The sequence below is a fragment of the Medicago truncatula genome, chromosome 6 (genome assembly GCF_003473485.1).
Source record: "Medicago truncatula cultivar Jemalong A17 chromosome 6, MtrunA17r5.0-ANR, whole genome shotgun sequence".
Lineage (NCBI taxonomy): Eukaryota > Viridiplantae > Streptophyta > Magnoliopsida > Fabales > Fabaceae > Medicago > Medicago truncatula.
Window position 1 is genome coordinate 33,434,294 of NC_053047.1, and position 27,000 is coordinate 33,461,293.

General features: G+C 35.0%; 2 protein-coding genes across 3 annotated transcripts; both read left to right on the forward strand.

The window, feature by feature from the left end:
* LOC112422695 (frataxin, mitochondrial) lies at positions 1–13,354 on the forward strand. The gene is made up of 6 exons (XM_039826574.1): positions 1–187; positions 1,246–1,482; positions 1,795–1,867; positions 2,278–2,325; positions 10,635–10,729; positions 12,958–13,354. The coding sequence occupies exons 2-6, from the start codon at positions 1,262–1,264 to the stop codon at positions 13,085–13,087; spliced, it is 567 nt and encodes a 188-aa protein (XP_039682508.1). The 5' UTR covers positions 1–187; positions 1,246–1,261; the 3' UTR covers positions 13,088–13,354.
* Positions 13,355–14,699: 1,345 nt separating this feature from the next.
* LOC120575850 (uncharacterized) lies at positions 14,700–17,316 on the forward strand. Of its 2 annotated transcripts, XM_039826569.1 has the most exons (5): positions 14,700–14,774; positions 15,019–15,300; positions 15,464–16,020; positions 16,139–16,288; positions 16,874–17,316. In XM_039826569.1, the coding sequence occupies exons 3-5, from the start codon at positions 15,541–15,543 to the stop codon at positions 17,204–17,206; spliced, it is 963 nt and encodes a 320-aa protein (XP_039682503.1). In that variant the 5' UTR covers positions 14,700–14,774; positions 15,019–15,300; positions 15,464–15,540; the 3' UTR covers positions 17,207–17,316. The 2 variants fall into 2 exon arrangements, with proteins under 2 accessions (XP_039682503.1, XP_039682502.1); XM_039826568.1 differs by having other exon boundaries at positions 15,019–16,020.
* The last annotated feature ends 9,684 nt before the right edge of the window (positions 17,317–27,000 follow it).

Sequence of the window (27,000 nt, forward strand, 5' to 3'; positions counted from 1 at the left end):
AGGGGCATTTGAGTAATTTACTCGTGTGGCATAGCCAAATTCAAAACAAAGAATTAAGCAGCAACAAGTATTTGAATTCTTCTCATGTGAATCATATTATCTCAGTTCTTCTCCTCTTCTCACTGACGACTCACTCGCCTCACCCTAACGTCTGTATTATCTCGTCCTTGTTGTTAGATAAGCTAAGGTAAGCCAATCGATTCTCCAATTTCTCATTTCTTCTCTATTTGAATTTGATTCAAGTATTTTGTTTTAATGTGCTCCAAGTGTTCGACAAAATGCCTGAATGATTAAATTTCTGTTACTTTAATGGTGAGAAAAGAAAAGACTTTGTATGTACGTGTGTTTGTATTTAATTATTTATTGTTCTAAGTTTGTTTCATTTTGGAGCAAAACAAAAGATTAAGTTTTATGCACATCACTTGTTTGATAATTTGAATGAAAAGAGATGATATGAATCATTACCAATTACTTTGTTTTTAATTGTAAATGTTTCTATTTCTATAAATTTTGTGCATATCACTTGCTTGATAATTTGCATGAAAAAGGATGCGATGAATCATTAACAATTACTTTGGTTTTAACTGTTAATGGTTCTATTTCTATGAGTTTTGTTTACGTGCTAGGGTTGTATAAGTGTTTGATGTGATTTAATTAGGTAGAAGATGGAAGTTTTGTATGGAACTCGAAATTTTCTTGAGGAAGTTTTATATGCAAATCTTGATATTGTAAGTGATGTGATGTAAGTTTATGATAAGTGATGATAATGTTGTATTATCTGACTAGTAGCTGATAGGAGTCTAGTGAGAGAAATTCTGTTAATGGGGATTAATCCTAGAGCTAAGTAATTGTAAATATAACATCGAGGAGGTAAAAATTTCTGCATGTTTTTGTTGCTAAAAAGAATGCTACTGTTGTAAATACCTTAGGCCAAAACTCTGTCTTCCAACTTCGTCTTCTTCTTTCCGCAACGAAACGTTACGATGAACATGCTGGATTGTTCTCGAATCTAAAAGGTGCAAAAAAATTATCCTCCCTAATCCTCATGTTATTTAAATTATCCTTACCCAAACAACAAGTTTTGTCTATAATGTTAGAATTAATTTGATTTTAATGAGTTTTAATGGGTGGAACGGTGGATTTTGTGTCTATATTTTAAAGCTGAAAAGGTTAAATTTGAGCATAAAGTAATAGAGAGTATTGATTTTTGTATTTAGTCCTTTACTTGTGTGATAATATTTACAGCTGCAGGAACCAAGCCATGGCCTCCAAGCTGCTTTTGCAGAGAAGGCTCTTCAGGTTCTTGCGACAGTCACAAGAATCCTTATACTCCTTTTCTTCTTCATCTTCCATTCAACGATCCTCGTTCCATTCTGCGAAACAAACAGAAATATTGGGTTTCTCAACTTCTTCTAGAAGCTTCTGCTCTCGAAAGTCCAGTCTTGTTGATGAATCTAATGCCCCCGCACCTATTGATTACACGTATGACACATCCTTTTGTGTTTTTCGTCCCTTTGTCTCATTTGATCCGTGAAAACTCTGTAAATTTGATTTTTTAGATACTTTTTTTTAAAAGCAAAAAAAAAAAATTGTCCCTTTGAATTTGAGTTTTTTTTTTTTGAATAAGGAAAGTGTTAAAATAATATTATTGAAAATCCAAATGTCAGTGGCAATTGCTAATGCCTCGCGGGCCATTAATGCGTAGTGTTGATTGAAATAGATGTTGTGTTTTGTTTATTCCTTTCAAATGGCTGGTATGCTTTTGCTATTTGCTAATGATTAATATGGATGCAGTTCTCTACTGCAGGAGGGTGAATTCCATAGACTGGCCGAGTCCACAATACATAGCCTTCAAGAGAAATTTGAGGTATCTATTCTCTAGCACTCCTGGAAACAGCCTCTTGTGTAAAACAGGGTAAGGCTGCGTACAATACACCAAATGGTGGAACCCCTTCCCGGACCCTGCATATGCGGGAGCTCTAGTGCACCGGGTTGCCCTTTTTATTCTCTAGCACTGTTTTGAGTTTTACACGAACTTAAATTTATTATATGATACGACAATCTCGGTATCCACTTCAAATTATGTATTTGATCTAACAATTGCCAACATTATTTGATAAATATAGAATTTTGATACAATTATGCTTAAATTCAAATGGGTTTCGATAAAATTAGTATTGGTTGTGATGGAAACTTGACAGTGACAATGTTACACTTCATATTATTTAAGAGTTTAAACTACATTGGTTATTATTTTGGTTTATTGTTACTTGGCAGGACTATGGAGACTTTATCGACCTTGATGGATTTGACATAGACTATGCGGTGAGAAACTTAGAAGATTGGTAGCAAGCAGCTAAAATTATTTTTTAGATAATATCCTACAACTTATGTATTTTAGAAGACAACACGGAAGCTATCTTGTTGTATGTGATTATTTCAAAAATAATCACATAATCACATTGATAACTTGATAACCTTTTTTATCGCTGAAACTCAGTTAAGTAGTTTGATCTTTTGAAAATTAAATGCTTTATTTTCCCTGTTAAGACTTTAAATAATTTATTCCTATTAGTTTTAAGAAGCATCATCCCTGTGTCCAGTGGCGGAGCCAGGAAATTTATAGAACCTGGGCAAAATAAAATAATGATAAGTTTTACCTACGGAAAAAACCGTAGGTAAAAGTGGAAAATATGTCGTGACAGCCATTTGATATTGACAGATGGATTTAGCTACATAATTTTTTCCTATATTGACAGATTTTGGCCGTTACAAAAATTCAAATTTGTTGTAGCGATACAAAGAAAGTATGCGCACAGTGGTCAAAAATGTAACGCCCTAGTATTTATTTAATTAATTTTATTATGTGGAGTATATATATATATTATTATATATGATGTTTGGTGAATTATGTGGAGTTATGCGTATATTTATATATATGTGATTTTTGGATGTTTTATGTGGTGCATTCTTTTATTATATGGTTTAATTAATAATAATTAAAATAAGTATGAAATATTAGTTATTTTGGAGTTTGGGGAGTTGTTTAATAATTATTAAAATTCATGGGGAGTTAAGTGTAAATAGAAGGGAGTTACATTTTAGTGGGAAGTTTTACAGAGAAGTTAGGATTAGTTTTACGTAGAAGCAGTTTTGGGAGAAAGCAAGAGAGAACCAAGGAAGAACCAAGGGTTGATTTTGCTGTGCATTCTTCGTCAATTTCTAAGGTAAGGGTGGGGTTTACTTCATTAATGTAGAATTTAAAGTCTGATTTTGAGTTTAACAGGTTTTGGTAGAAATTGGGGATTTTGGGTTTTATGGTGAAATTGTAGTTTTTGAAGTTGTACACATGAATTGATGTTAGAAATAGGTTCTAGTTGCACACAGAAAGTTAATTTGCATCTGTAAACTGATTTGGGGAGTGATTGGAAGAAAAATGGGATTTTGGGGAAAAACCAGTTTTCTGCCCGTACTGGTGTTCATCGCTCGCCTCGCGAGTACTCATGTCTCGCCTCGCGAGTGAACAACATCATTACTCGCCTCGCGAGCAGTCCAACTCGCCATGGCGAGTAAGCCCAGATAAAACTTGATTTTTGAAAAGTTGTTATAAGATGTTTTGGGGATGGTTTAAGGTACCTAGATGATTTTAATGATGAATGGTGGAAGTTTTAGGTTAAAAAGATGAATAGGGAACTTAGAATTGGAGTTTGAGTGAGAAAATGTCACTTTTTCCCGAGAGCACCTGTTTTTCACTCGCCTCGAGTTCGCCTTGAACTCGCCATGGCGAGCTAGGAATTTTGTGAACTCGCCATGGCGAGCAGATGTGCTCGCGAGGCGAGCTAGTGCAGTTTGAGTGCAGTTTTGCTTACTTGATTCATGAGGTTTTAAGTGTTGTTGTTTAAGCATAATTATATTTAATTGTGCATCATTTTGAATGGTTGAATCTCTGTTGGATGTTGATTGGTGATGATGAATGCATTGTATGTTTTATTATTAATCATACATGTTAATTAAGTGGAGTCACATGGAGTTGCATTGCATGGTCAGTTGTATGTACATATACACAAGTAGGTCTATTGCATATGCATAAAACAGCGGTGAGGGCTTCGGTCCTGGAGTACTAGTTGCTCAACAGCGGTGAGGGCTTCGGTCCTGATGAATGCTTTAACCATTCAAAAGCGGTGAGGGCCTCGGTCCTGATTGGTACCACATGCATAATTGCATTTCATAAGAAGTCTAAGATGGTGTCTTAGCAGTGGTCATGTCATTTGCATGAGTCTTGATGTATTGTTGATGTTGATGATATTATATACATTGTATACCTACTTGTTAAGTGGATGATTATGATGATGTTGTTGTGGTTTGTGAATAATTATAATATTTGCAAGTGAACATGTTTGAAGTTATAGGGTGTTAGATTCATTTGATGATTTTAATATCTATATTTATTGTTGTGAATCTCACCCCTTCTGCTTCAAAATGTTGCCCTTCCTATGGGTAACTTGCAGGTGATCCTGAGTAGTCGGTGGTGGCTCATCGTCGTGTCTAGGGCTCTGATACGTGGGATGGGAATATTGATTATCTTTGTTGTTATTGTTTTCCTTCCATGTATCAAATTTTGGAACTTGTGGTGTGGAGCCTTTTATTGTCTTTTGAACAATGTTGATGAATTATGCTAAGGCCTTTAATGCCGTATGATGTTGTTGGATTGAAAACTATTCCGCTGCTATGTTTTCAGTTATAATAAGTTGATTTGATTTAAATAGTTTTATTTTCTATTTAAGAATTTTTAAAATGACGTGTAACATGCCGTTGTGAAATTACTCTGATGTATTTATGCTATTTTATTACATTTGGGTAACTCGGTGTTACAATTTGGTATCAGAGCAGGTTGGTCCGTCCGGCCAAGTAGTAGAGTCTTGTTGAGCCACCTAGGATAGAGTGTCAACTTTAATGTTGCTTTTTGTTGTTGTCTTGTTGTTTGTTTGTTGTGTCTTGGTATGAACTGGTTGGAGAATAATCATGTTCATATCAACTGCTTTAGTAAGACGGTACATTTCTCTTCTGCTGAAGAAGAAGGTGAGGTTGAGCTTCTGTCTACGAAACAGATGAAACAGTTTGAACGTGATGGTATCCTGATGTATTCTCTAATGGCACAGTTGTCGCTAGAAAATCAAGCTGTGGTTGATGGTTTACCTGTAGTGAATGAGTTTCCAGAAGTTTTCCCTGATGAAATTCCTGATGTGCCACCAGAGAGGGAGGTTGAATTCTCAATTGATCTTGTTCCAGGAACTAAGCCGGTGTCGATGGCACCGTACCGTAGTCAGCTTCTGAGTTGGCAGAGTTGAAGAAACAGTTGGAGGACCTGTTAGATAAAAAGTTTGTAAGACCCAGTGTTTCACCTTGGGGAGCACCGGTGTTGTTGGTAAAGAAGAAGGACGGTAGTATGAGACTGTGTATAGATTACCGTCAGTTGAACAAAGTTACGATCAAGAACAGGTATCCGCTTCCTAGAATTGACGACTTGATGGATCAGTTGGTTGGTGCCAAGATTTTCAGTAAGATTGATTTGAGGTCTGGTTATCATCAGATAAAGGTGAAGGATGAGGATATGCAGAAGACGGCCTTTAGGACACGTTATGGTCATTACGAGTACAAGGTGATGCCTTTCGGTGTTACTAATGCGCCTGGTGTTTTTATGGAGTACATGAATCGAATTTTCCATGCTTTTCTGGATAAGTTTGTTGTGGTGTTTATTGATGATATTCTAATCTATTCTAAGAATGAGGAGGAGCATGCAGAGCATCTGAGAATAGTGTTGCAAGTGTTGAAGGAGAAGAGGTTGTATGCTAAGTTATCAAAATGTGAGTTCTGGTTAAATGAAGTAAGTTTTCTGGGTCACATTATTTCTGGTAGTGGTATTGCAGTGGATCCTTCAAAGGTTGATGCAGTATCACAATGGGAGACTCCGAAGTCGGTAACTGAGATCAGAAGTTTTCTGGGTTTGGCTGGTTATTACCGCAGGTTCATAGAAGGGTTTTCGAAGTTGGCTCTTCCGTTGACACAGTTGACCTGTAAGGGTAAGTCTTTTGTGTGGGATGCTCAGTGTGAGAGTAGTTTCAATGAGTTGAAGCGAAGATTGACAACTGCTCCTGTTTTGATTTTGCCTAAACCAGAAGAACCGTTTGTTGTGTATTGTGATGCATCTAAGCTGGGCTTAGGTGGTGTTTTGATGCAAGATGGTAAGGTGGTAGCTTATGCTTCTAGGCAGTTACGTGTTCATGAGAAGAATTATCCTACACATGACCTGGAGTTAGCTGCGGTGGTTTTTGTTTTGAAAATTTGGAGGCATTATTTGTACGGATCCAGATTTGAGGTGTTCAGTGATCATAAAAGTTTGAAGTATTTATTTGACCAGAAGGAACTGAACATGAGGCAGAGGAGGTGGTTAGAGTTACTGAAGGATTATGATTTTGGCTTGAATTACCATCCTGGTAAGGCCAATGTTGTTGCTGATGCTTTGAGCAGGAAAACTTTGCACATGTCTGCTTTGATGGTGAAAGAATTTGAATTGTTAGAACAGTTCAGAGACATGAGTCTTGTCTGTGAATTGTCATCTCAGAGTATACAGTTGGGGATGTTGAAAATTGATAGTAACTTCTTGAACAGTATCCGAGAAGCTCAGAAAGAAGATTTGAAATTTGTTGATTTGATGACTTCTGGTAATGACACTGAGGATAGTGATTTCAAAGTTGATGATCTAGGTGTTTTGAGATTCAGAGGTAGAGTTTGCATTCCTGACAATGAAGAGTTGAAGAAGTTGATTCTTGAGGAGAGTCACAAGAGTAGGTTGAGTATTCACCCGGGGGCCACAAAAATGTATCATGATTTGAAGAAACTGTTTTGGTGGTCCGGTTTGAAAAGAGATGTTGCTCAGTTTGTTTATGCCTGTTTGATTTGTCAGAAGTCCAAGGTTGAGCATCAGAAGCCTGCAGGGTTGTTGACACCGTTAGATGTACCGGAGTGGAAGTGGGACAGTATCTCCATGGATTTTGTAACGAGTTTACCGAACACTCCGAGAGGGCATGACGCTATTTGGGTAGTTGTCGACCGGTTGACGAAGTCGGCACATTTCATTCCTATTAATATCAGTTATCCGGTAGCGCAGTTGGCAGAGATTTACATTCACAGTGTGGTGAAGCTTCATGGTGTTCCGTCTAGCATTGTGTCGGATAGAGATCCGAGGTTCACTTCTAGGTTCTGGAAGAGTTTACAGGACGCCTTGGGTTCGAAACTGAGGTTGAGTTCGGCTTATCATCCTCAAACAGATGGTCAGTCGGAGAGGACAATTCAATCATTGGAAGATTTGTTGAGAGTGTGTGTGCTTGAGCAAGGTGGAGCTTGGGATAGTCACTTGCCTTTGATTGAGTTTACTTATAACAACAGCTATCACTCGAGTATTGGTATGGCACCGTTCGAAGCCTTGTATGGTCGGAGGTGTAGGACTCCTTTATGCTGGTTTGAGTCGGGTGAAAGTGTTGTGTTGGGACCGGATTTGGTACATGAGACTACTGAGAAAGTCAGGTTGATAAGAGAAAAGATGAAAGCTTCGCAGAGTCGACAGAAGAGTTACCATGACAAGCGAAGGAAAGATCTTGAGTTTCAGGAGGGTGATCATGTTTTTCTGAGGGTCACTCCTTTGACGGGTGTTGGACGTGCTTTGAAGTCGAGGAAGTTGACTCCTAAGTTTATTGGTCCGTATCAGATTTCAGAGAGAATTGGTACAGTGGCATATAGAGTTGGTTTGCCACCACATCTTTCGAACTTGCACGATGTGTTTCATGTTTCTCAGCTTCGGAAGTATGTTGCGGATCCTTCTCATGTGATTCCGAGGGATGATGATGTGCAGGTTAAGGACAATTTGACTGTTGAGACTATGCCATTGAGGATTGATGACAGAAAGGTGAAGTCCTTGAGAGGTAAAGAGATACCTCTTGTGAGAGTCGTTTGGGGTGGAGCGACTGGTGAAAGTTTGACTTGGGAGCTGGAGAGTAAGATACGAGAGTCGTATCCGGAGTTGTTTGCTTGAGGTAAGATTTCGAGGACGAAATTCTGTGATTTGGGGAGAGTTGTAACGCCCTAGTATTTATTTAATTAATTTTATTATGTGGAGTATATATATATATTATTATATATGATGTTTGGTGAATTATGTGGAGTTATGCGTATATTTATATATATGTGATTTTTGGATGTTTTATGTGGTGCATTCTTTTATTATATGGTTTAATTAATAATAATTAAAATAAGTATGAAATATTAGTTATTTTGGAGTTTGGGGAGTTGTTTAATAATTATTAAAATTCATGGGGAGTTAAGTGTAAATAGAAGGGAGTTACATTTTAGTGGGAAGTTTTACAGAGAAGTTAGGATTAGTTTTACGTAGAAGCAGTTTTGGGAGAAAGCAAGAGAGAACCAAGGAAGAACCAAGGGTTGATTTTGCTGTGCATTCTTCGTCAATTTCTAAGGTAAGGGTGGGGTTTACTTCATTAATGTAGAATTTAAAGTCTGATTTTGAGTTTAACAGGTTTTGGTAGAAATTGGGGATTTTGGGTTTTATGATGAAATTGTAGTTTTTGAAGTTGTACACATGAATTGATGTTAGAAATAGGTTCTAGTTGCACACAGAAAGTTAATTTGCATCTGTAAACTGATTTGGGGAGTGATTGGAAGAAAAATGGGATTTTGGGGAAAAACCAGTTTTCTGCCCGTACTGGTGTTCATCGCTCGCCTCGCGAGTACTCATGTCTCGCCTCGCGAGTGAACAACATCATTACTCGCCTCGCGAGCAGTCCAACTCGCCATGGCGAGTAAGCCCAGATAAAACTTGATTTTTGAAAAGTTGTTATAAGATGTTTTGGGGATGGTTTAAGGTACCTAGATGATTTTAATGATGAATGGTGGAAGTTTTAGGTTAAAAAGATGAATAGGGAACTTAGAATTGGAGTTTGAGTGAGAAAATGTCACTTTTTCCCGAGAGCACCTGTTTTTCACTCGCCTCGAGTTCGCCTTGAACTCGCCATGGCGAGCTAGGAATTTTGTGAACTCGCCATGGCGAGCAGATGTGCTCGCGAGGCGAGCTAGTGCAGTTTGAGTGCAGTTTTGCTTACTTGATTCATGAGGTTTTAAGTGTTGTTGTTTAAGCATAATTATATTTAATTGTGCATCATTTTGAATGGTTGAATCTCTGTTGGATGTTGATTGGTGATGATGAATGCATTGTATGTTTTATTATTAATCATACATGTTAATTAAGTGGAGTCACATGGAGTTGCATTGCATGGTCAGTTGTATGTAGATATACACAAGTAGGTCCATTGCATATGCATAAAACAGCGGTGAGGGCTTCGGTCCTGGAGTACTAGTTGCTCAACAGCGGTGAGGGCTTCGGTCCTGATGAATGCTTTAACCATTCAAAAGCGGTGAGGGCCTCGGTCCTGATTGGTACCACATGCATAATTGCATTTCATAAGAAGTCTAAGATGGTGTCTTAGCAGTGGTCATGTCATTTGCATGAGTCTTGATGTATTGTTGATGTTGATGATATTATATACATTGTATACCTACTTGTTAAGTGGATGATTATGATGATGTTGTTGTGGTTTGTGAATAATTATAATATTTGCAAGTGAACATGTTTGAAGTTATAGGGTGTTAGATTCATTTGATGATTTTAATATCTATATTTATTGTTGTGAATCTCACCCCTTCTGCTTCAAAATGTTGCCCTTCCTATGGGTAACTTGCAGGTGATCCTGAGTAGTCGGTGGTGGCTCATCGTCGTGTCTAGGGCTCTGATACGTGGGATGGGAATATTGATTATCTTTGTTGTTATTGTTTTCCTTCCATGTATCAAATTTTGGAACTTGTGGTGTGGAGCCTTTTATTGTCTTTTGAACAATGTTGATGAATTATGCTAAGGCCTTTAATGCCGTATGATGTTGTTGGATTGAAAACTATTCCGCTGCTATGTTTTCAGTTATAATAAGTTGATTTGATTTAAATAGTTTTATTTTCTATTTAAGAATTTTTAAAATGACGTGTAACATGCCGTTGTGAAATTACTCTGATGTATTTATGCTATTTTATTGCATTTGGGTAACGGGGTGTTACAAAAAACAATGGAGAGAAAAAAAAAAAAAAAAGAGAGAATAAGAGTATAATGTGAGTATGAGAGAGAAGTAGTAAGTAGATAAAGTGGTTAGGTTGTTTTGATTTTAGTGTGGGGGAGCCGGTTCAAGTCCCTATAGGGACATTTTTTTGAATAAAATATTAATATTAAAAATGCAGGAGAAATACTAAAAAGTAGAGGCAATAGGACTTGAACCAGAGACATTACACAGAAAACACGCTCGCCATTCCACTGCAACAAAGTAAACTAATAGAATATTTATGCCCCAATATGATATATATAGCAACCTTGAGGAATGGTATGGCTCCCATAGGTCTCCAAAGAGATCCGTCCTGAGTATCGGTTGAGCCGGGCGCGTGCCCAGGCTAGCTGGGTGGTGAAACCGCCCATGCCTGTGTCTGTGTGGGAGATATATAATTGTTAACATGGCTTTCCTTTTCAGAATGATGTTTTGACTGTCAAACTTGGGGAGTTGGGCACCTATGTATTGAACAAACAAACACCAAACAGACAACTTTGGCTTTCTTCACCAGTGAGGTATTTTATTGTATATATGGTTTTTTTTTTTGGTTTTTTTTTAAGATGTATATTTTTTATATCAGGTTTTACTCTCTACTAGCCATCAGTATTCATATAGTAAGTATATGGCATGTGAATACTTCATAGAAAACTACAATATCCATGCTTACTTAATATTTCCTAGGACATCATTACTAAATATGAACTGGAGATAACAAATCCAATTAGTATTGTAAACAATCTTCTTTAATCAAACAGGCTATTTATATGTTAATAGTTGTGTATTTATTAAGGCAACCCTATTGGGAAAAACCCAAGTCCCACATCGGATAGATAAGACTCATGATAATAGTTTATAAAGAGGAGACACTCCTCACCTTATGAACCGGTTTTGTAAGGATGAGTTAGGCCCCAAATTTCAACATGGTATCAGAGCTTGTCCAATTCAAAGGGCACCTACCTATCCACGCACCAAGTCTAAAAAGAGTGATGGGCGTGAGGGGGTGTATTGGGAAAAACCCAAGTCCCACATCGGATTGATAAGACTCATGATAATAGTTTATAAAGAGGAGACACTCCTCACCTTATGAACCGGTTTTGTAAGAATGAGTTAGGCCCCAAATTTCAACAAACCCTGTGTAATTGAAGCTTTACATATGTTGGTGTTTCTTGTCCTTCGCATGTTGGTCTTTCTTATCTTATTGGTGGAGAAGAAAGAAGCAAGGATTGGAAAACTTGTAGAAACTTTCCCTTTGGTTTAATTGCTTTATTTGAAGTGTTATCTTATAGTTTCTTTGTGAGGAAATTGAGGATATATACAATATTTTATCAGGGTTCATTTTTAATGTTTTTCTTCAGGAGGAAAGTACTGTTATGTAAATTGAATCTGAGCTCACGGAAGAAATGAGTATAGTAGTAATTTTTAATATTTGCAATTCTATTAAAATATAGGTTTAGTTCTTTGCATTGAGAGATGTTACTATCTTGTTATGAAGCAAGAACATACGCAAACCTTGTTATATAGCAAGAACATATGCAGACCGATCTTGTCTGTTTGTACCATAAGAAATGGTATCTTACTCTTGTTGTATCTCCGTTCAATGCTATTTTGATTATCAATAAAGAAGTAGGACGCATTCAGCCTTAACTCTTTAAGTGACATTAATTATGATCGATTGTAGCCACGGGAATTTTCTTATCATTTTGGAGGATTCTAAGACTCTCATGTCGGAGAGTCTCACCTAATAAGTGAAACTTATAAGGAGTTTTCCCGTCTAATAGTCTAGTCTTTTAGATGAGCTCTCCCTTTGCGAAAACTTGAACTCGATATGAGCAATCTGTTTTTGTGATCCTTCTGTGAGGGTCAAGTTTTAAAACCCATATTAGAAAAAGCACACAGATTGTGCAAAAACTAAACCTTGTCACTTAAGTTTGTCCCTGTAATCCTAACTCCTAAGCCTCTTGCAACTGCTGTTCAACAGCCCTAATTTTTGTTTGTGGGTTCTTTATTTGATATGATCCCTCCGTTTTCCGTTATCCATATGCAAGGGCTTCCTTTCCAGTTCTACAGAGAGGTTGCTACGTGTTCTTCTCCCCTGCTATACAGCCACTCATCTTCCTTTTTCCATGCGCTGCTGCGACTGCTCTTCATTTCTGACACGGTCCATTTTTCCTCTGTTTGTGTTGTGTGTTTGTGCTTTGTTCTGTTTCTTCCGTGTTTGGTGTTTTTGTATTTGCTATCTGGAGCTATTACTTGTATATGCATGAGTTTGTGAAATTTGTGGGATAATACAGTCTGTGTAACGATCCCATAAATTACAACTTGGGACTTCTTCTTGATCCAAAGTAGGATCTTAAGTTTGTCTACCTTGCACCTGATAAATGTGACTGATAAGTCTTGGGAGTTCTCCTACTAATGGGTTAGCCTGTTGTGGTGGCTCTCCTTTTGACCTTATTCACATAATAAAGGCCTTTGTATGGTTTTGAGGCTTTAAGTGCAGTTCGATTTATTTTAAGTAGAATACAGTTTGATCCTCTTGACGTGCATTTTTTTAGGAAAATAGTTTTCTATTTTATCATGCTTGTCTTTTTAATCTGCTTTGCCTAAACTAGACGGTCATTGACATAAAACATAGGACAGAATAGGTATAATAATAAAAATGAGACTTGCATATTGACAGTATCTATTTCTCTACAAGTTCTACATGCTCTTCCACCTGTCTAAAAGTCTCCCATTTCTCTTGCAGTGGTCCGTCTAGGTTTGATTGGGATCAGGTTACTAAAGTTTGGATATATAGGCGGAATAAAGCAAATTTATGCAAAATCTTAGAAGATGAGTTGGAGCAGTTGTGTGGCAAACCTATTGTTCTTTCCTAAGCTGTTGAGAATGTGGTACTTAATCTTGATTTAAAATTTAAAAATGGGAAATCATTGGACATTGTTGATGATCCTTTGGCATTCAGGTGTACTCAGTAAGCAGATTTTGTTCCTTTGCCACCTCTTACTCTATAAACTATACCAGTTCTTTCACAGTCATGACGTGATTGTATCTTCTGAATAATCAGCTCTATATAGAACTCATGTGGTTGACATTAGTTTACTCTTCTGAAGAATTACAATTGTAATGGGCATTATTGTTGGTTACTACTGGTGAGCTAGATCTTTACCAAAGGTTGTTTAACGGGGCCTCTAACCACATCATCTTGAAGCAACTATTTTTTTTTATTTGTTACAATGATAAAACACTAAAGAACTGATATTAGAACGACAACTTTATCACCCAATCTTGTTTTATTCATATGTAACATTATTTTATATTGAACCCTGTTTTTATTGCAACAAACCGAAAGAAAATAATTTTATTTTAGTCCCTTTTGTTTCAAAGTTTTGTTGCATCAATAAGCAACGGTGATGACAAGACAGCTGTCCAATTTTCTTTTAACTCTAAAATGGTGAAAGGGTGCAACACATTGGCAGACTCACCCATTGGTAGAGAAATTAGATTTGAACAACATTTTAGAACAATTTTTTGAATAGACTTCTTTTTCTATAGCAAAAAATAATAAATAGAAAAAGAGAGTAAGAATACAATGAAAACATGAAAGTTGTTTAAAAAATTGCTGGGACGATTTAACTATTTTAGAATACGAAAAACACGCGAATTCACAAGGACGGTTTAACTAATGAGCAATGATATTTGAACAACCATTTGGTACAACCTTTATGACAATTTTTTTTTCTCTTCTTATTGGTCAAAAATAATGAAGAGGGAAAAGGGAAGAGAGAAAATAAGAAGATAATGTGAGTATGAGAGATAAAGTTGTACAAAAATGGTTGTACGAATATCATTTCTCTTAACTATATAAACATATTATTAAACACTCTTAAATTGTAAGTTTCAACTACTCAAAATAAGTTTTAGATATAGATAAAATAATTGTTTACACATTCAAGGATATAATTACTTTATAGAAAAATACCTAGTTAAAATTAGTATTAAATTAAGGGTTAATGGTGCTTTACCCTATGTAATATAGGTCATTTTTGGTTTTCCCCCTGTAAAATATTTTTTTTGATTTACCCTCCTGTAAATATTTTTTTTTTTTTGGAATACCCGCCTAATATTTTTTTTTTTGAATATCCCCCTAATAAGTCATAAAAATATTAATAATACCAATAGTTTCCAAAACCGATAATTCAATAACAAAAACATATTGATGTAAATCATATATTATTTATATTCTTTAGAATAGTTTAGATACATTATAATCAAACTGATATTTTTTTGTTTTTGTTTTTACACATGAGTCGAATCTGATAGATATTTGTGGAACTAATCTAGGTTTAAGTCAATTGGGTTGTCCTCGACCGTCTTTGTTGGGACACTGAAAGGACATAGTCCATCCAATTCAAAGAGAGTGGTTTTTGTTGGGAGAAGAGCAATTTTCAAGAAATAAACCTGAAGTAATCCTAATACTGACTCGAACTTTTCTTCCAAGGCGTCGTCATCTTCTTCATCGCAACACAAGAAGCATGTCAACCCTCAGTCGATTGAAACTCGCAGGTACTCATTGTTTCTTCTACTCTCTCTCTCATTAAATTTCTTTTATAGATTCTGCTATTTGTTTGACCCTCTTCTCTTACTTTTATTAATTGCTTCTTGAATTTGTTATTGATTTGTTACAATTCTGTTCTAAGAAAATTCTATTGCGCTTCTTAATTTAGCCTCACACAGAAATAATATGTTTAGTTTTGGCAAGGGACCAAATACTAACGTAACAGTTATCATATATATTGCGTGCTTGTAGCAACAATGAAGAGCTGTGAAAAGCTTGAGAATGAGTTCCCTGATCATATTATATCTTATATCTTTTCCAAGTTAGCTTTGAAAGATTTGGTGAAAACCAGTGCATTGTCCAAACAATGGATTCACGAATGGGGATTAAGGATGGACCTTAACTTCGATCTCTATACCATGTCCGACTATAACACAGATCAAGACTTGTCACAAATCCTTCCTCTCTCTCAAAGGTTTCACTTTCAATCTGAATTTGCCACAAGATTGGATCAATTTATGCTCCATTATAAAGGTGCCATCATCCGTTCCATTCGAGTAAAATTTCCATTATGTAATGAACATAGGGATGTCATTCATAGATTGATCTCCAAAGGAATTGCTAAGGGTGCCAAACATATTGAACTTCTCTTCTCTTCTGAAACAACTGATACTACTATTTCTATTATGCCATACAGATTTTCCCTTATTCTCTTACTTGAGAATGATTCTGTGACCTATTTGCACCTACAAAACTGCCTCATAGACAAACCCAATGAACATTCAAGCTCCTATGTTATCCAAGTTTAGCTTTAGAGGTGCTTCGTTTTCAAAGCGTATAGGGTTATCTGGATTGACGAACGTAACAACAATTAAGTTTGATGCATTACTAATTGATCTATCCACAAACATCTTGCCTCATTTGTTTTCTGAATGTCCTCAACTTGAAGTTGTCACTCTTAAGAACTGCTTGTTCACAAGTTCAACACAAATTACCAGTTCGAAGTTACGTCATTTGATCATACTTGATAGTGTTTGGGTGGATGACTCTCCTTCTGATATATCTATTGATGCATTAAATCTTCCATCCTTTGAATATACTGGGTACACCACAAGGATAATTTCTTTTACGGCTCCAAGGTTATCGAAGGTTTTCTGGGATACATCAGAGAGAGAGAATAGACCACACCTTTTTGATCCAATTGCAAGTTTACCACATATTGAGAATTTAGCTATGATCGTCGGCACTTTACAAGTGAGTCTCTCAATGATATTCCAACACTATAGTACATTCCAACAGTGTCTAGGTTTCTTTCCATTACGTTTTTCACTAGCTGGTTTTAATTCACTTAAGTATTCATTGTTGTAAACAGGTAAAGGAATTAGCGAAAGTCTTGGTTCGGTTTCAAAATCTTAGACAATTGGACTTACATATTGATGGAGCATGTGATCCTAGTATGGACTACTTTTGGCTTTTAGATATTGCAACGGCTTCTACGCATCTCCAAAAACTTACTCTGAGTGTAAGTTATTCAAACTTGGATTTTAAAATAGGGGACCAAAACTTCATTTTTCCTAAAACAAGGCAACCAAAAGTGCATTTAAGTCAAAAACCACGATCAAACAACTCTATTTTAGTCTTGTGTGTTTGTATGGAAGTTATACTTTATCGGTTTATAAATACACGTCGTAGTCAATCACTTCACATATGCTAATACACAATTTTGATAATCAATATCTTTAGTTATCTATGATAAAAAAAAATTATAACAGTTAGATATGTTATAAATATTCATTGACACAAGTTGAATAAAATCTTATATACTAACATTAACATTAGTGTTTATATATTAGGTAAAAATATATTACACATTATGAATGTGAATAATACATATTACCAACGTCAAAAAAGAAAGAAAGAATAGTACACATTATCAAATTGTTACATGTATCTTATAAGCTAATAGTTTGACCTTGTCAAACATAATATCTATCATAATAAACAACATCGTATTTCAATTAAAATAAGGAATAAGTTGTGGATTAGTTTTATATGCTAATGGAATTACAAAAATTCTCATAAATATATCGTTATTTTTAATTTTCAGATTAAAAATCTTCATCCGGAACATTCACATATGGTTGGAATTAAGAGGCAGAAAAGCGAATATGAGGGGTTTTCTCATAATGTTTTGAAATATGTGGAGTTTCTCGGCTGTGTTTGCTCCATAAATGTTTTTGAGTTAGCTACTCACCTATTGAAGAGTGCAAATTCGCTTAAGAAAATGACTTTCCATTCTAGTGACAGAGTCTATCTTGGAGGTGGTAGATGGACAACTTATTTTAATGCATGTGGTGGTGATTGTTGGTTAGGAAAGAATGTTATTCACGAGATGCTTAAGGATGAAGTAAATGAACAATGTCAGCTTATAATTCTGTAGTGTCATTTTTTCTATTTATAATGAGTTTTTACTACTATTATTATTTGTAATAAATCTTTTCTAAAAAACTTTGTATAATTTACTTTATTTATGAATTACAATATTTACTATTGAGGAGGTCATTATGAACACGGAAGCACCCTACTCCATAAAACTTTGTATAATTTACTTTATTCATTAATAATGAGTGGTGAAATAGAGTATATTGTCATAATAAGATCGAACATATGGAAGTGACTTTCAGATTGTGACTTGGCTTGCTCGTTACACGCACATTTAAACAGACGGAGATGAAGACATCTTCAATCATTTTTATTGCAAAAAACTACACACACATACTCTTTAGATATTATTTGATAATTTGTATCGTGTTATTCTAGTTGGAATGATTTATATAATCGGTTATATCCTGGTGTAGGATGCATATCATGTTTGACACTGACACAATATGTATTTTGCGTATTTTGCTAGTGAATTGATGAGTAATTTTCTTTTTCAAATGACGAGGTGATGATATGGGGTGCTACGTGTATGAGAATATGAGGTGATGATATGGGGTGCTACGTGTATATGACTTATGACTTGTTTTACTTTTTGAAAAAGGATATGGATTTTGAATAATTTAGATTGTATTGGGTAGTTTGCATATGGTATTTGTGTAGTTTGGATGTGTACACCTAATTACTTGTTCTAGAAAATGAGTGAAATATTACGTTTGAATCTTAATAATATACAAATGTGAAGCTACAAATAGGAAAAAAAAATTGTCCCAATCCAATGTGTTAAAATTCTAAGCCTCCTACAATAAAGTTTGGATATGTTTTACTCTTGATCCATGTTCATGTTCAAACTATAGAACCATTATCTTAATCTCTCACTCTCTCCCTCTGGTTTGCTGTTGTTGTTATAGTTAGAAAAACAATAACATCAAATCCATTTTTAATCTCTCATTCTCTCCCGAGTTATTAACTATTATTGATTGGAGTGGACTTGAGAGATTTGTTTGTTTGATGAATTTTCCATAAATATACTTAGGCTACTGCAACTATTCCATCAAATTTAGTACTTATATTTTCTTCATTTTTCTTTTGCTATATAGCTCTACCTTGCCACCATTTTGAGAAGAGTAATCTGAAATTGAGAAGAGGAAAGTAAAGGTTGACATTAATGTGCTTTTATTTTTCATTAGAGGCTCTTCCTATCCTAAGTTTTTATTGAATGTTTTTCATTTTGTATTTCTCTCTGTTTCACTGATTTCATGAACAGCTCCACTGCGTCGGAGCAATCGACACTATCTCTGTGAAACTGTTTCCCCATCATCCTGAGTAAGTATTCATCCTTCATATTTTGTGCTCAAGTTCTTTATCTGATTTGTTGTGTTTTTTTCTTAGAAGTTGTGAAGTTGTTTGTTGTATCAACTAGAAACATTTATCAGTTTTGATATAATGTAACTAAATTTTGTGATTGAAAATAGAAATTGAAATTCCATTTGTGCTAAAGTTCTTTATCTGGTTTGTAATCTTGGGATATAACTACAGAAACATTTGGAATTTTTTTGATTTTTTCTTGATAATTTGAATTGATTTCTTTTGATTGTTTATGGAAGTTTTTGTTTGAGCATGACATGTGGCTTCTGTCACGATTTTGGAGCATCTGCAAGTTAACATATAGATTTATACTGAGGGCCTCTGTAAATTGTAAGTCTTTTGATTACTTTGTGTCTGTTTCGAGTTCTAATTGTCAATGTTATAACTTATAGGTTCATTTATCTATTGAAGCATCTTAGGCATGTTTTGATGTCCTTGTTTTTTGGCTGTTTTGGTTCTATGAACTAAGGAAAGATCCTATCTGTAGTTCTCATTAAGCCTTTATTGCAACTCATGTGATGGATATGTATACTTCATTATACCTTCGGAGTCACTAGAGCAACTTAAATATAGATATTTTGTTGTATCACTAGAGCAATTAAAAGTATCATCTTGCTTATGTGCTATGATCAATGAAATATATTAGCATGATACGTACAAGTAATTAGATACTTTTAGTAGATCATCGTCATTTTTAAACTTAAAATTAGATTGATGGGATAGAACAAAATAACTATTGGTTTGTGGACAATCAACCCATGGGGATCAATGGAAGGTTACAAAGCTGAAACAGTATGTAAGGGTGGATTTGAGTTCACTATGATACGAAATTGCAACCGTTATGATGGGGTACATGAATAAGAACCGGTTTTTGACTAAGTTCAAATTTTAATTGTGTAAGATTTTACTTTTTGATATATTTCTTTTAGTGTTTTGTTTTTATTAAGTATGAAGTTTTTTTATTGTAAAAAAAAGTCTGCATTTTATATTTATTGTAATAGGAACTGATACAACCATATCATCAATTATTTGTATCATGATATAAAACAGCACAGTATTTGCCAAATATCTTAAGAATTGAATTCAACTTGCCAAATAGTTATTTGTCGAATATTTAAGAATTGAATTCAACCTGTCAAATAACAAATGATAACACATTTTCGATAACTAAGTTTTCTTTTCCAATCACGTTAATAATTAATATTCTTTTTAGACAATTATTCATTATATTAGTATAAAATTATTTGAGTAAAGTTTTATCACTCGTGCTGTTTTATATCATGATACAAATAATTGATGATATGGTTGTATCAGTTCCTAAATATCAGAACAATTTAATTTTTGAATTGACTGCACCATAACTATAATTTCATAGTATTGAAGCACTTTGAAACACTGCAGTTTTAAAACTATTGTGCCCAAACATGTGCAGGATTGATGGCTCCCATCTCCAGTTAGTGAGAAATTGGTTTTGAAGTTTGTAGGATTGATGGTTAGTGAGACTGGAGGATATAAAACAACATGTTTGTACCGATGGTTGATGCTTTCATGTCTTACTTCAACAGGGGTAGGACATTACTTTAATAACCAAGTATATGGATTTAAATGGAGTTGTATGGTTCATATTAACTACAAAGACTATGATTCAAACTCGGGAGACTATATGTATTAGATTTAATATCAAAGTCTTATATTCCTCAAACATGGGGGCTATAGGTATTTAATTTTGTTTCTATTGATAATGAAGGTACAATCATGTTGATTTTAACATTTGTATTCAATATATTGGATATATTATTATTCATTTAAATTATTGATGAAATATATTGTATATATTAAGTTTTATACATTATGCATTGAGAATCAACATTTGCTTATTACAATAAGACAAATTTTTGTGATGACAACAACATTTGATTTGTCTAAGAAGTGTATTATATGTTTTTATTTTGATTGTACGTTCAGAGTAATATTTTTTTAACGCCACAATAAATCCTTTTTCACCCGTGCGTTGCACGGGTGGAAATACTAGTATATAACAGTTGAGTGGAATAAAATGAAATGCAATTGCTGTGTATGTACAATTTTGGTGGTAAGGATGAATGGTTATTTAATATGTTGAGGTGAAAGTTTGAATACGTAATGTTTTATTTCTGTTGATTTTACTTTACATTTATTGTTATATTTTTATATTTGAATATAAATACAAGATTGATTACCAATGAAGATTGACAGTTATATATATATATATATATATATATATATATATATTATTTTTGAGAGAAACACCTATATTATTGTTAAATTTCACAAAATAATTCATCAATTTACTTGCCTGGTTTAATAACAATTGGAAATATTATTTGCTGAGTATCTAATAGGTTCAAATCCAATTGATATCCCTAATTAAAAAGGAATGAGTAAATTACACTCCCCTCCCCTCAAAGATGCTTGAATTACACTCCCCTTCCCTCTTAAGTTAAAATATACACTTTACTCCCTCAATATTTTTTTTATGTTAAAATTTATACTCCCCTCCAATATAAGATGGTTGAATTACAAACTCCTCGCTTAATAATTAAATATGCACTACACTTTAATCTATTTGAACATAAATAAATACTCTTATAATATATATTAATTTTGAATCACCATTTAAGAAAAATTAATTCATTTCTTTATAGTTTAAATGTCAATGATAATTAAATTTAAATATATTGCTATTGATTTTATAAATTAGAGTATAAAATTAACTTTTAAATAATCATGCTTTAATGATTTTAGTAATTTTTCACATATTTTAATTTTGTTTTGGGTTATTTCATATTTTATAATAGGGTTTAAAACTACATGTTAATGAAATTGTGAATAAAAAATAGCGAAAAATATGTATTCAATTTTTTATTATATTAAAATAGACTCGCAATACTATTGTTTTTTTAATTGCTAGATTATTAGAAATAATAAAAAAGAATATTGAGGGAGTAAAGTGTAGATTTTAACATAAGAGGGGAGGGGGATGTAATTCAAGCTTCTCTTAGGGGAGGGGAGTGAAATTTTTTCTAATATGTTTTGAATAAGAGGGGAGGTGAGTGTATATTTTAACTTAAGAGGGGATGGGAGTGTAATTCAAGCTTCTTTGAGGGGAGGGGAGTGTAATTTACTCAAAAGGAATTAAGAAGTGAACTTTAGACCATTTCAATGATTACTCTTTTGGCTTTTCTTTGCTTGTAATGAGAGTAACACCACCTTTTCCTCAAACTATTTGATCTTCACATAAAGCCTCTACCACCTCCACATATAGTATGTGTTACTGAATTTAGAAGCAATCATGCTTTATACACCTTCATATCATAGAAGCCCTCATCATCGAAAGCGGGAAGAAATGAAGGGTGTTTGATGTAGAGTTTTTATTTTTTATAAGCTTGGATGGATCAACTCCATTGGTATGACTTTGAGCTAGAAGAATAAAATCATTCGCATAATTTAGTAATTAATCCCATAAATTATAACCACATACATATTTAGCAAATCAACATTCTTTTATCCCTGTTTGCCAATTTTCTATATTTTTTATTGAAAAATAAAAGTTTAGGTGAGTTGTGTCTCGGTCTGAAAGCCATTTATTAAATATGTTATAGTTAAACTATCCGCCAAAAGGGAAGGTTACACAACGAACATCCCTCAAAAGGGAGTTAGAGATAAAAGCAGGAATTAAATTAAAAATTCCACAAGGAACATATGAAGAAAACCCCGACTTGGCTACACTATCCGCCACAAGGTTGACCTCTCTCTCAAAACATAAGTGATTTGGACATAATCATAACCGATTCTGAAAGCAATGCTATAGAGTAATGAGTAGTGCTAGCAAAACTCTCTTTTCAACACTCTCTCAATAACTCACTTCATTATTGGTTCAAATTAAGGTGGGGCTCACACATTCGAAATGGGTTCCACTTAAAGTGTGGGATATACACTAGTTTCATCCAATAAAAGAATAAGTGTTAAAGAGAGTATCTCAAACATTGCTCATAGAGCAGATAACTCCGAACCATACCCACCCCTAGTAAGCATAATTTCAAACCAAGGTTTCAACCGACGGTAATTAATTTCTTTTCTTTTTTTAACAAACAGAAGAAAATAACGTAATTAATTGTTGTTTGTTGGGTTTTTTTTTTTCTTTCTTTCTTCCAGGTGCGATAATAGTATAGAGCAATTAATTGTCTTATCTTTGCTAGCTTCAAAACTCCACAAGTAATAAGGGTAAATAAGTAATTACATAGTAACCCTTTGTTATCGTTCAATTTCAAACAATCTCTTCCACTTCAGTCTTCTTCTTCTTCTCTCACGATCACGACCACCACAGTCACAAAGCATTCAGCTTTGTTTTCTGTTATCATCACCGATTCTTCCTCTCAATTAACAACTAGGGTTTCATCTTTTTCTTCTCTACTTTATTCGCTGTGAGCATTCTTGCTTTTTCTACTCTTTCATATTCGCGCACATAACATGTTTGTGAAATGTCCTCTGTGGATTCTCTGTTTAGAATAACCCTGCAAGCTCAAATTTTAACTATTCTTATGTTTTTATGTAATTAGATGTTGGAATAATATATCATAGTACTACCCTTTGATGCTCAGTTTTAGAATATCTTGCTGATAACTCTTTTTTCAACCAATTGATTGAAATTCAAAAAACATTGAATAAAAGGAACTGCAAGCAAACATGAAAGCAAAGTCCAACAACATGTATTCGAAATGTGGTGCTATAAAATATCTTTTGTTTGCAATAAACGACGACTGCAAACTCGGCATATACATTGGACACAATAATGAGTTGGTAAGGTATTTGGAGGATGGTCGTGAAGATGATGTACCTACATTTACACAAACAAATATCATATTGTTTACCGCGTAGATTGGGATATATTGGTTATTATTGTATCCAACGTATCTGTCTAGTCAACGTTTAGTACGGGAGGTCGAGTCCTTTACTCGTTTGTGTTGGAACACTAGTGTATATTGGAAAAACTTGGAGTATACTAGTGAGTTTGTGGAGCCTTTGGAATGTAAACACAAGGATGGAGAAACTAGTGTAAAGTGTGAATTGAAAATTTTATGTCCCACATCGGGTAGATCACACACTCTAGTAGAAATCCTTCTTATAAATTGAGAGCTCGGGAATAGTATTCTTCACTCCAAAACTGAGAATCGAATACTCTTCTCTGGTTTTCTCCCCTTCTCATATCCCGCGATTTGTGTTGACGAATCGTTCTTTTCCTCCTCCTCTTTCTGCGGGCTTCGGAAAATTGTGGGCTTCGGAAGAGTGGTCTAAGAACCATATTGTGGGATTCGGAAGAGTGGTCTAAGAACCATATTGTGGGTTTCGGAAGAGTGGTCTAAGTACCATATCGAGGTGTCATTCTCGAGCGATTTCTGGCAGTGCAGCCTTTAATCGTACAGTAAGAATCTGGGCTGTTTTATCCTGGAGACGGCGCGGTTGCTAGTCTACCTTGCACAATTCAGGTAGTGCCGCGAAACGTCTTAAAGAGAGCGACCTGGTTGTGACTCATCCCGGTAATAGTTTCAAAAGCTCCATCGTATATTTTCAAATTAAAAAAAAACAACATTTTTAAGACGTTTCGAATACGATACGATGAGTTCTGAAAAGATTACCGCTGTTTCAACTGATGACTTTAACAAACCGTTTCTGTTTACAGGTAGCCACTTCAAACGTTGGCAGCAAAAGATGTTGTTCTTCTTGACCATTAAAAAGGTTGCCTACGTTTTGAAGGAAGCTATGCCTGTAGCCCCTACGAGTTCGACTCCTGCTGGAGCGAATAATAACGGTAAGGCGGCAGACCCTACTGCTGTTGAGAAAGCTGACCCAGATAAACAGCTAGCCATTGCTCTATGGAAGGAAAATGACTACCTCTGTAAGAATTATATTCTTAATAGACTCACAGACCCTCTATATGATTATTATAGACTTTGTGATACTGCTAAACAACTATGGGAAGCACTTCAGAAGAAGTATGATACTGAAGAGGCTGGTGTTAAGAAATACGCCGTAAGCCGCTATCTGAATTTCAAAATGAGTGATGATAAGTCCGTTGAGGCACAATCACATGAGCTGCAACAAATTGCTCACGAGATCATAGCTGAAGGGATGGCACTTCCCGAACAATTCCAAATAGCTGTGATTATTGATAAGCTGCCTCCTGCCTGGAAGGACTTCAAGAGTCTTCTTAGACACAAAACTAAGGAGTTCTCTCTTGAAAGTCTGATCACTCGCCTTCGTATTGAAGAAGAAGCGAGAAAGCAGGACCAGAATGAAGAGGTGTTTGCTGTTTCTAACAACAACACTAAAAAGAAATTTGTAGGTGCTATTCTGAAGCCTGCTGGCAAACCATTTAAGAATCAGAACCGCCCTATGAATAAGAATTCCAACAGGAATAAGACTGGGAACAATTCAAGACCCCAGATTCAACAGCCACCAAAGAATGATGCTGCTCCACCTTTCAACTGTTACAATTGTGGGCAAGCAGGTCATATGGCACGCAAGTGCAGAAACAGAACCAACCGACCAGCACAGGCTCACATGGCTACTGATGCTGCACCTGATGAGCCCTACGTGGCTATGATTACTGAGATCAATATGATTGCAGGTTCTGATGGCTGGTGGGTGGACACTAGTGCTTCTCGCCATGTCTGCTATGATAGAGGTATGTTCAAAACATATACTGCTTGTGGTGATCAGAAGGTGTTGTTGGGAGACTCCCACTCCACTGATGTTGTTGGAATCGGAGATATAGAGCTGAAGTTCACCTCTGGAAAGACTCTGATACTGAAGGATGTGCTGCACACTCCTAAGATTAGGAAGAATTTAGTTTCAGGTTTTCTTTTAAATAAGGCTGGGTTTACTCAAAGCATAGGGGCTGATTTGTACACCATCACTAAGAATGGTATTTTTGTTGGGAAAGGGTACGCCACTGATGGCATGTTTAAGTTGAACATTGATATGAATAAAATTTCTTCTTCTGCTTATATGTTGTGTGATTTTAATATTTGGCATTCTAGACTCTGTCACGTTAACAAAAGAATTATTTCAAATATGAGCGGTTTAGGATTAATTCCTAAAATATCTTTAAACGATTTTGAAAAATGTCAATTTTGTAGTCAAGCAAAAATAAATAAAGAATCACATAAATCAGTAACCAGAATAACTGAACCTTTTGAATTAATTCATTCTGATTTATGCGAATTAGATGGAAACTTGACTAGAAATGGAAAAAGATATTTCATCACTTTTATAGATGACTGCTCGGATTACACACATGTGTATTTAATGAGAAATAAAAATGAAGTGCTTGATATATTTAAACAGTATGTTAAAGAAATTGAAAATCAATTCAATATTAGAATCAAGCGTTTTAGAAGTGACAGAGGTACTGAATATGGATCACATATATTCAATGAGTATTATAAAGAACTCGGAATTATTCATGAAACAACTGCTCCTTATTCTCCTGAAATGAACGGTAAAGCGGAAAGAAAAAATAGAACGTTTACCGAATTAGTAGTTGCAACAATGCTTAATTCCGGAGCAGCGCCTCATTGGTGGGGAGAAATTTTATTGACTGTTTGCTATGTGCTAAACAGAGTACCCAAAACAAAGAACAAAATTTCTCCATATGAAATTTTGAAGAAAAGACAACCAAACTTGTCTTATTTTAGAACATGGGGCTGTCTAGCCTATGTATGAAAACCAGACCCCAAAAGAGTCAAACTAGCAAGTAGAGCCTATGAATGTGCATTCATTGGGTATGCCTTAAATAGTAAAGCCTATAGGTTTTACGACCTGAAATCTAAAACGATCATAGAATCAAATGATGTTGACTTCTATGAAAATAAATTTCCCTTTAAGTCAGGAGACAGTGGGGGTAATAGTGGGGACACTGATAACTCAGTTCTTGATCAACCTTCTGAAATCATAACAAGCAATGAAAACATCGAAAGAGATGTTATAGAACCTCGTAGAGGTAAGAGAGCAAGAATTGCTAAAGAATATGGCCCCGAATATGTGGCATATACAATAGAGGAGGATCCATCAAGCATCAAGGAAGCTCTGTCTTCAATTGACGCTGATTTATGGCAAGAAGCTATAAATGATGAAATGGATTCTCTAATGTCCAACGAAACTTGGCACCTAACTGACTTGCCTCCTGGATGTAAGACTATAGGTTGTAAGTGGATTTTGAAAAAGAAACTAAAACCTGATGGGTCAATCGACAAATACAAGGCACGCCTTGTAGCCAAAGGTTTTAGACAAAGAGAAAATGTAGATTTCTTTGACACATATTCACCTGTAACTAGAATCACTTCCATTAGGGTACTAATCTCATTGGCGGCTATCCACAATTTGATA

Coding starts and splice junctions, on each gene's coding strand:
- LOC112422695 (XM_039826574.1), top strand. CDS start 1,262: ATGGCCTCCAAGCTGCTTTTGCAGAGAAGGCTCTTCAGGTTCTTGCGA. Junction 1,868..2,277: donor GCCTTCAAGAGAAATTTGAG/GTATCTATTCTC, acceptor GTTACTTGGCAG/GACTATGGAGACTTTATCGA. Junction 2,326..10,634: donor GATTTGACATAGACTATGCG/GTGAGAAACTTA, acceptor TTTCCTTTTCAG/AATGATGTTTTGACTGTCAA.
- LOC120575850 (XM_039826568.1), top strand. CDS start 15,541: ATGAACATTCAAGCTCCTATGTTATCCAAGTTTAGCTTTAGAGGTGCT. Junction 16,021..16,138: donor TGATCGTCGGCACTTTACAA/GTGAGTCTCTCA, acceptor TGTTGTAAACAG/GTAAAGGAATTAGCGAAAGT. Junction 16,289..16,873: donor TCCAAAAACTTACTCTGAGT/GTAAGTTATTCA, acceptor TTTAATTTTCAG/ATTAAAAATCTTCATCCGGA.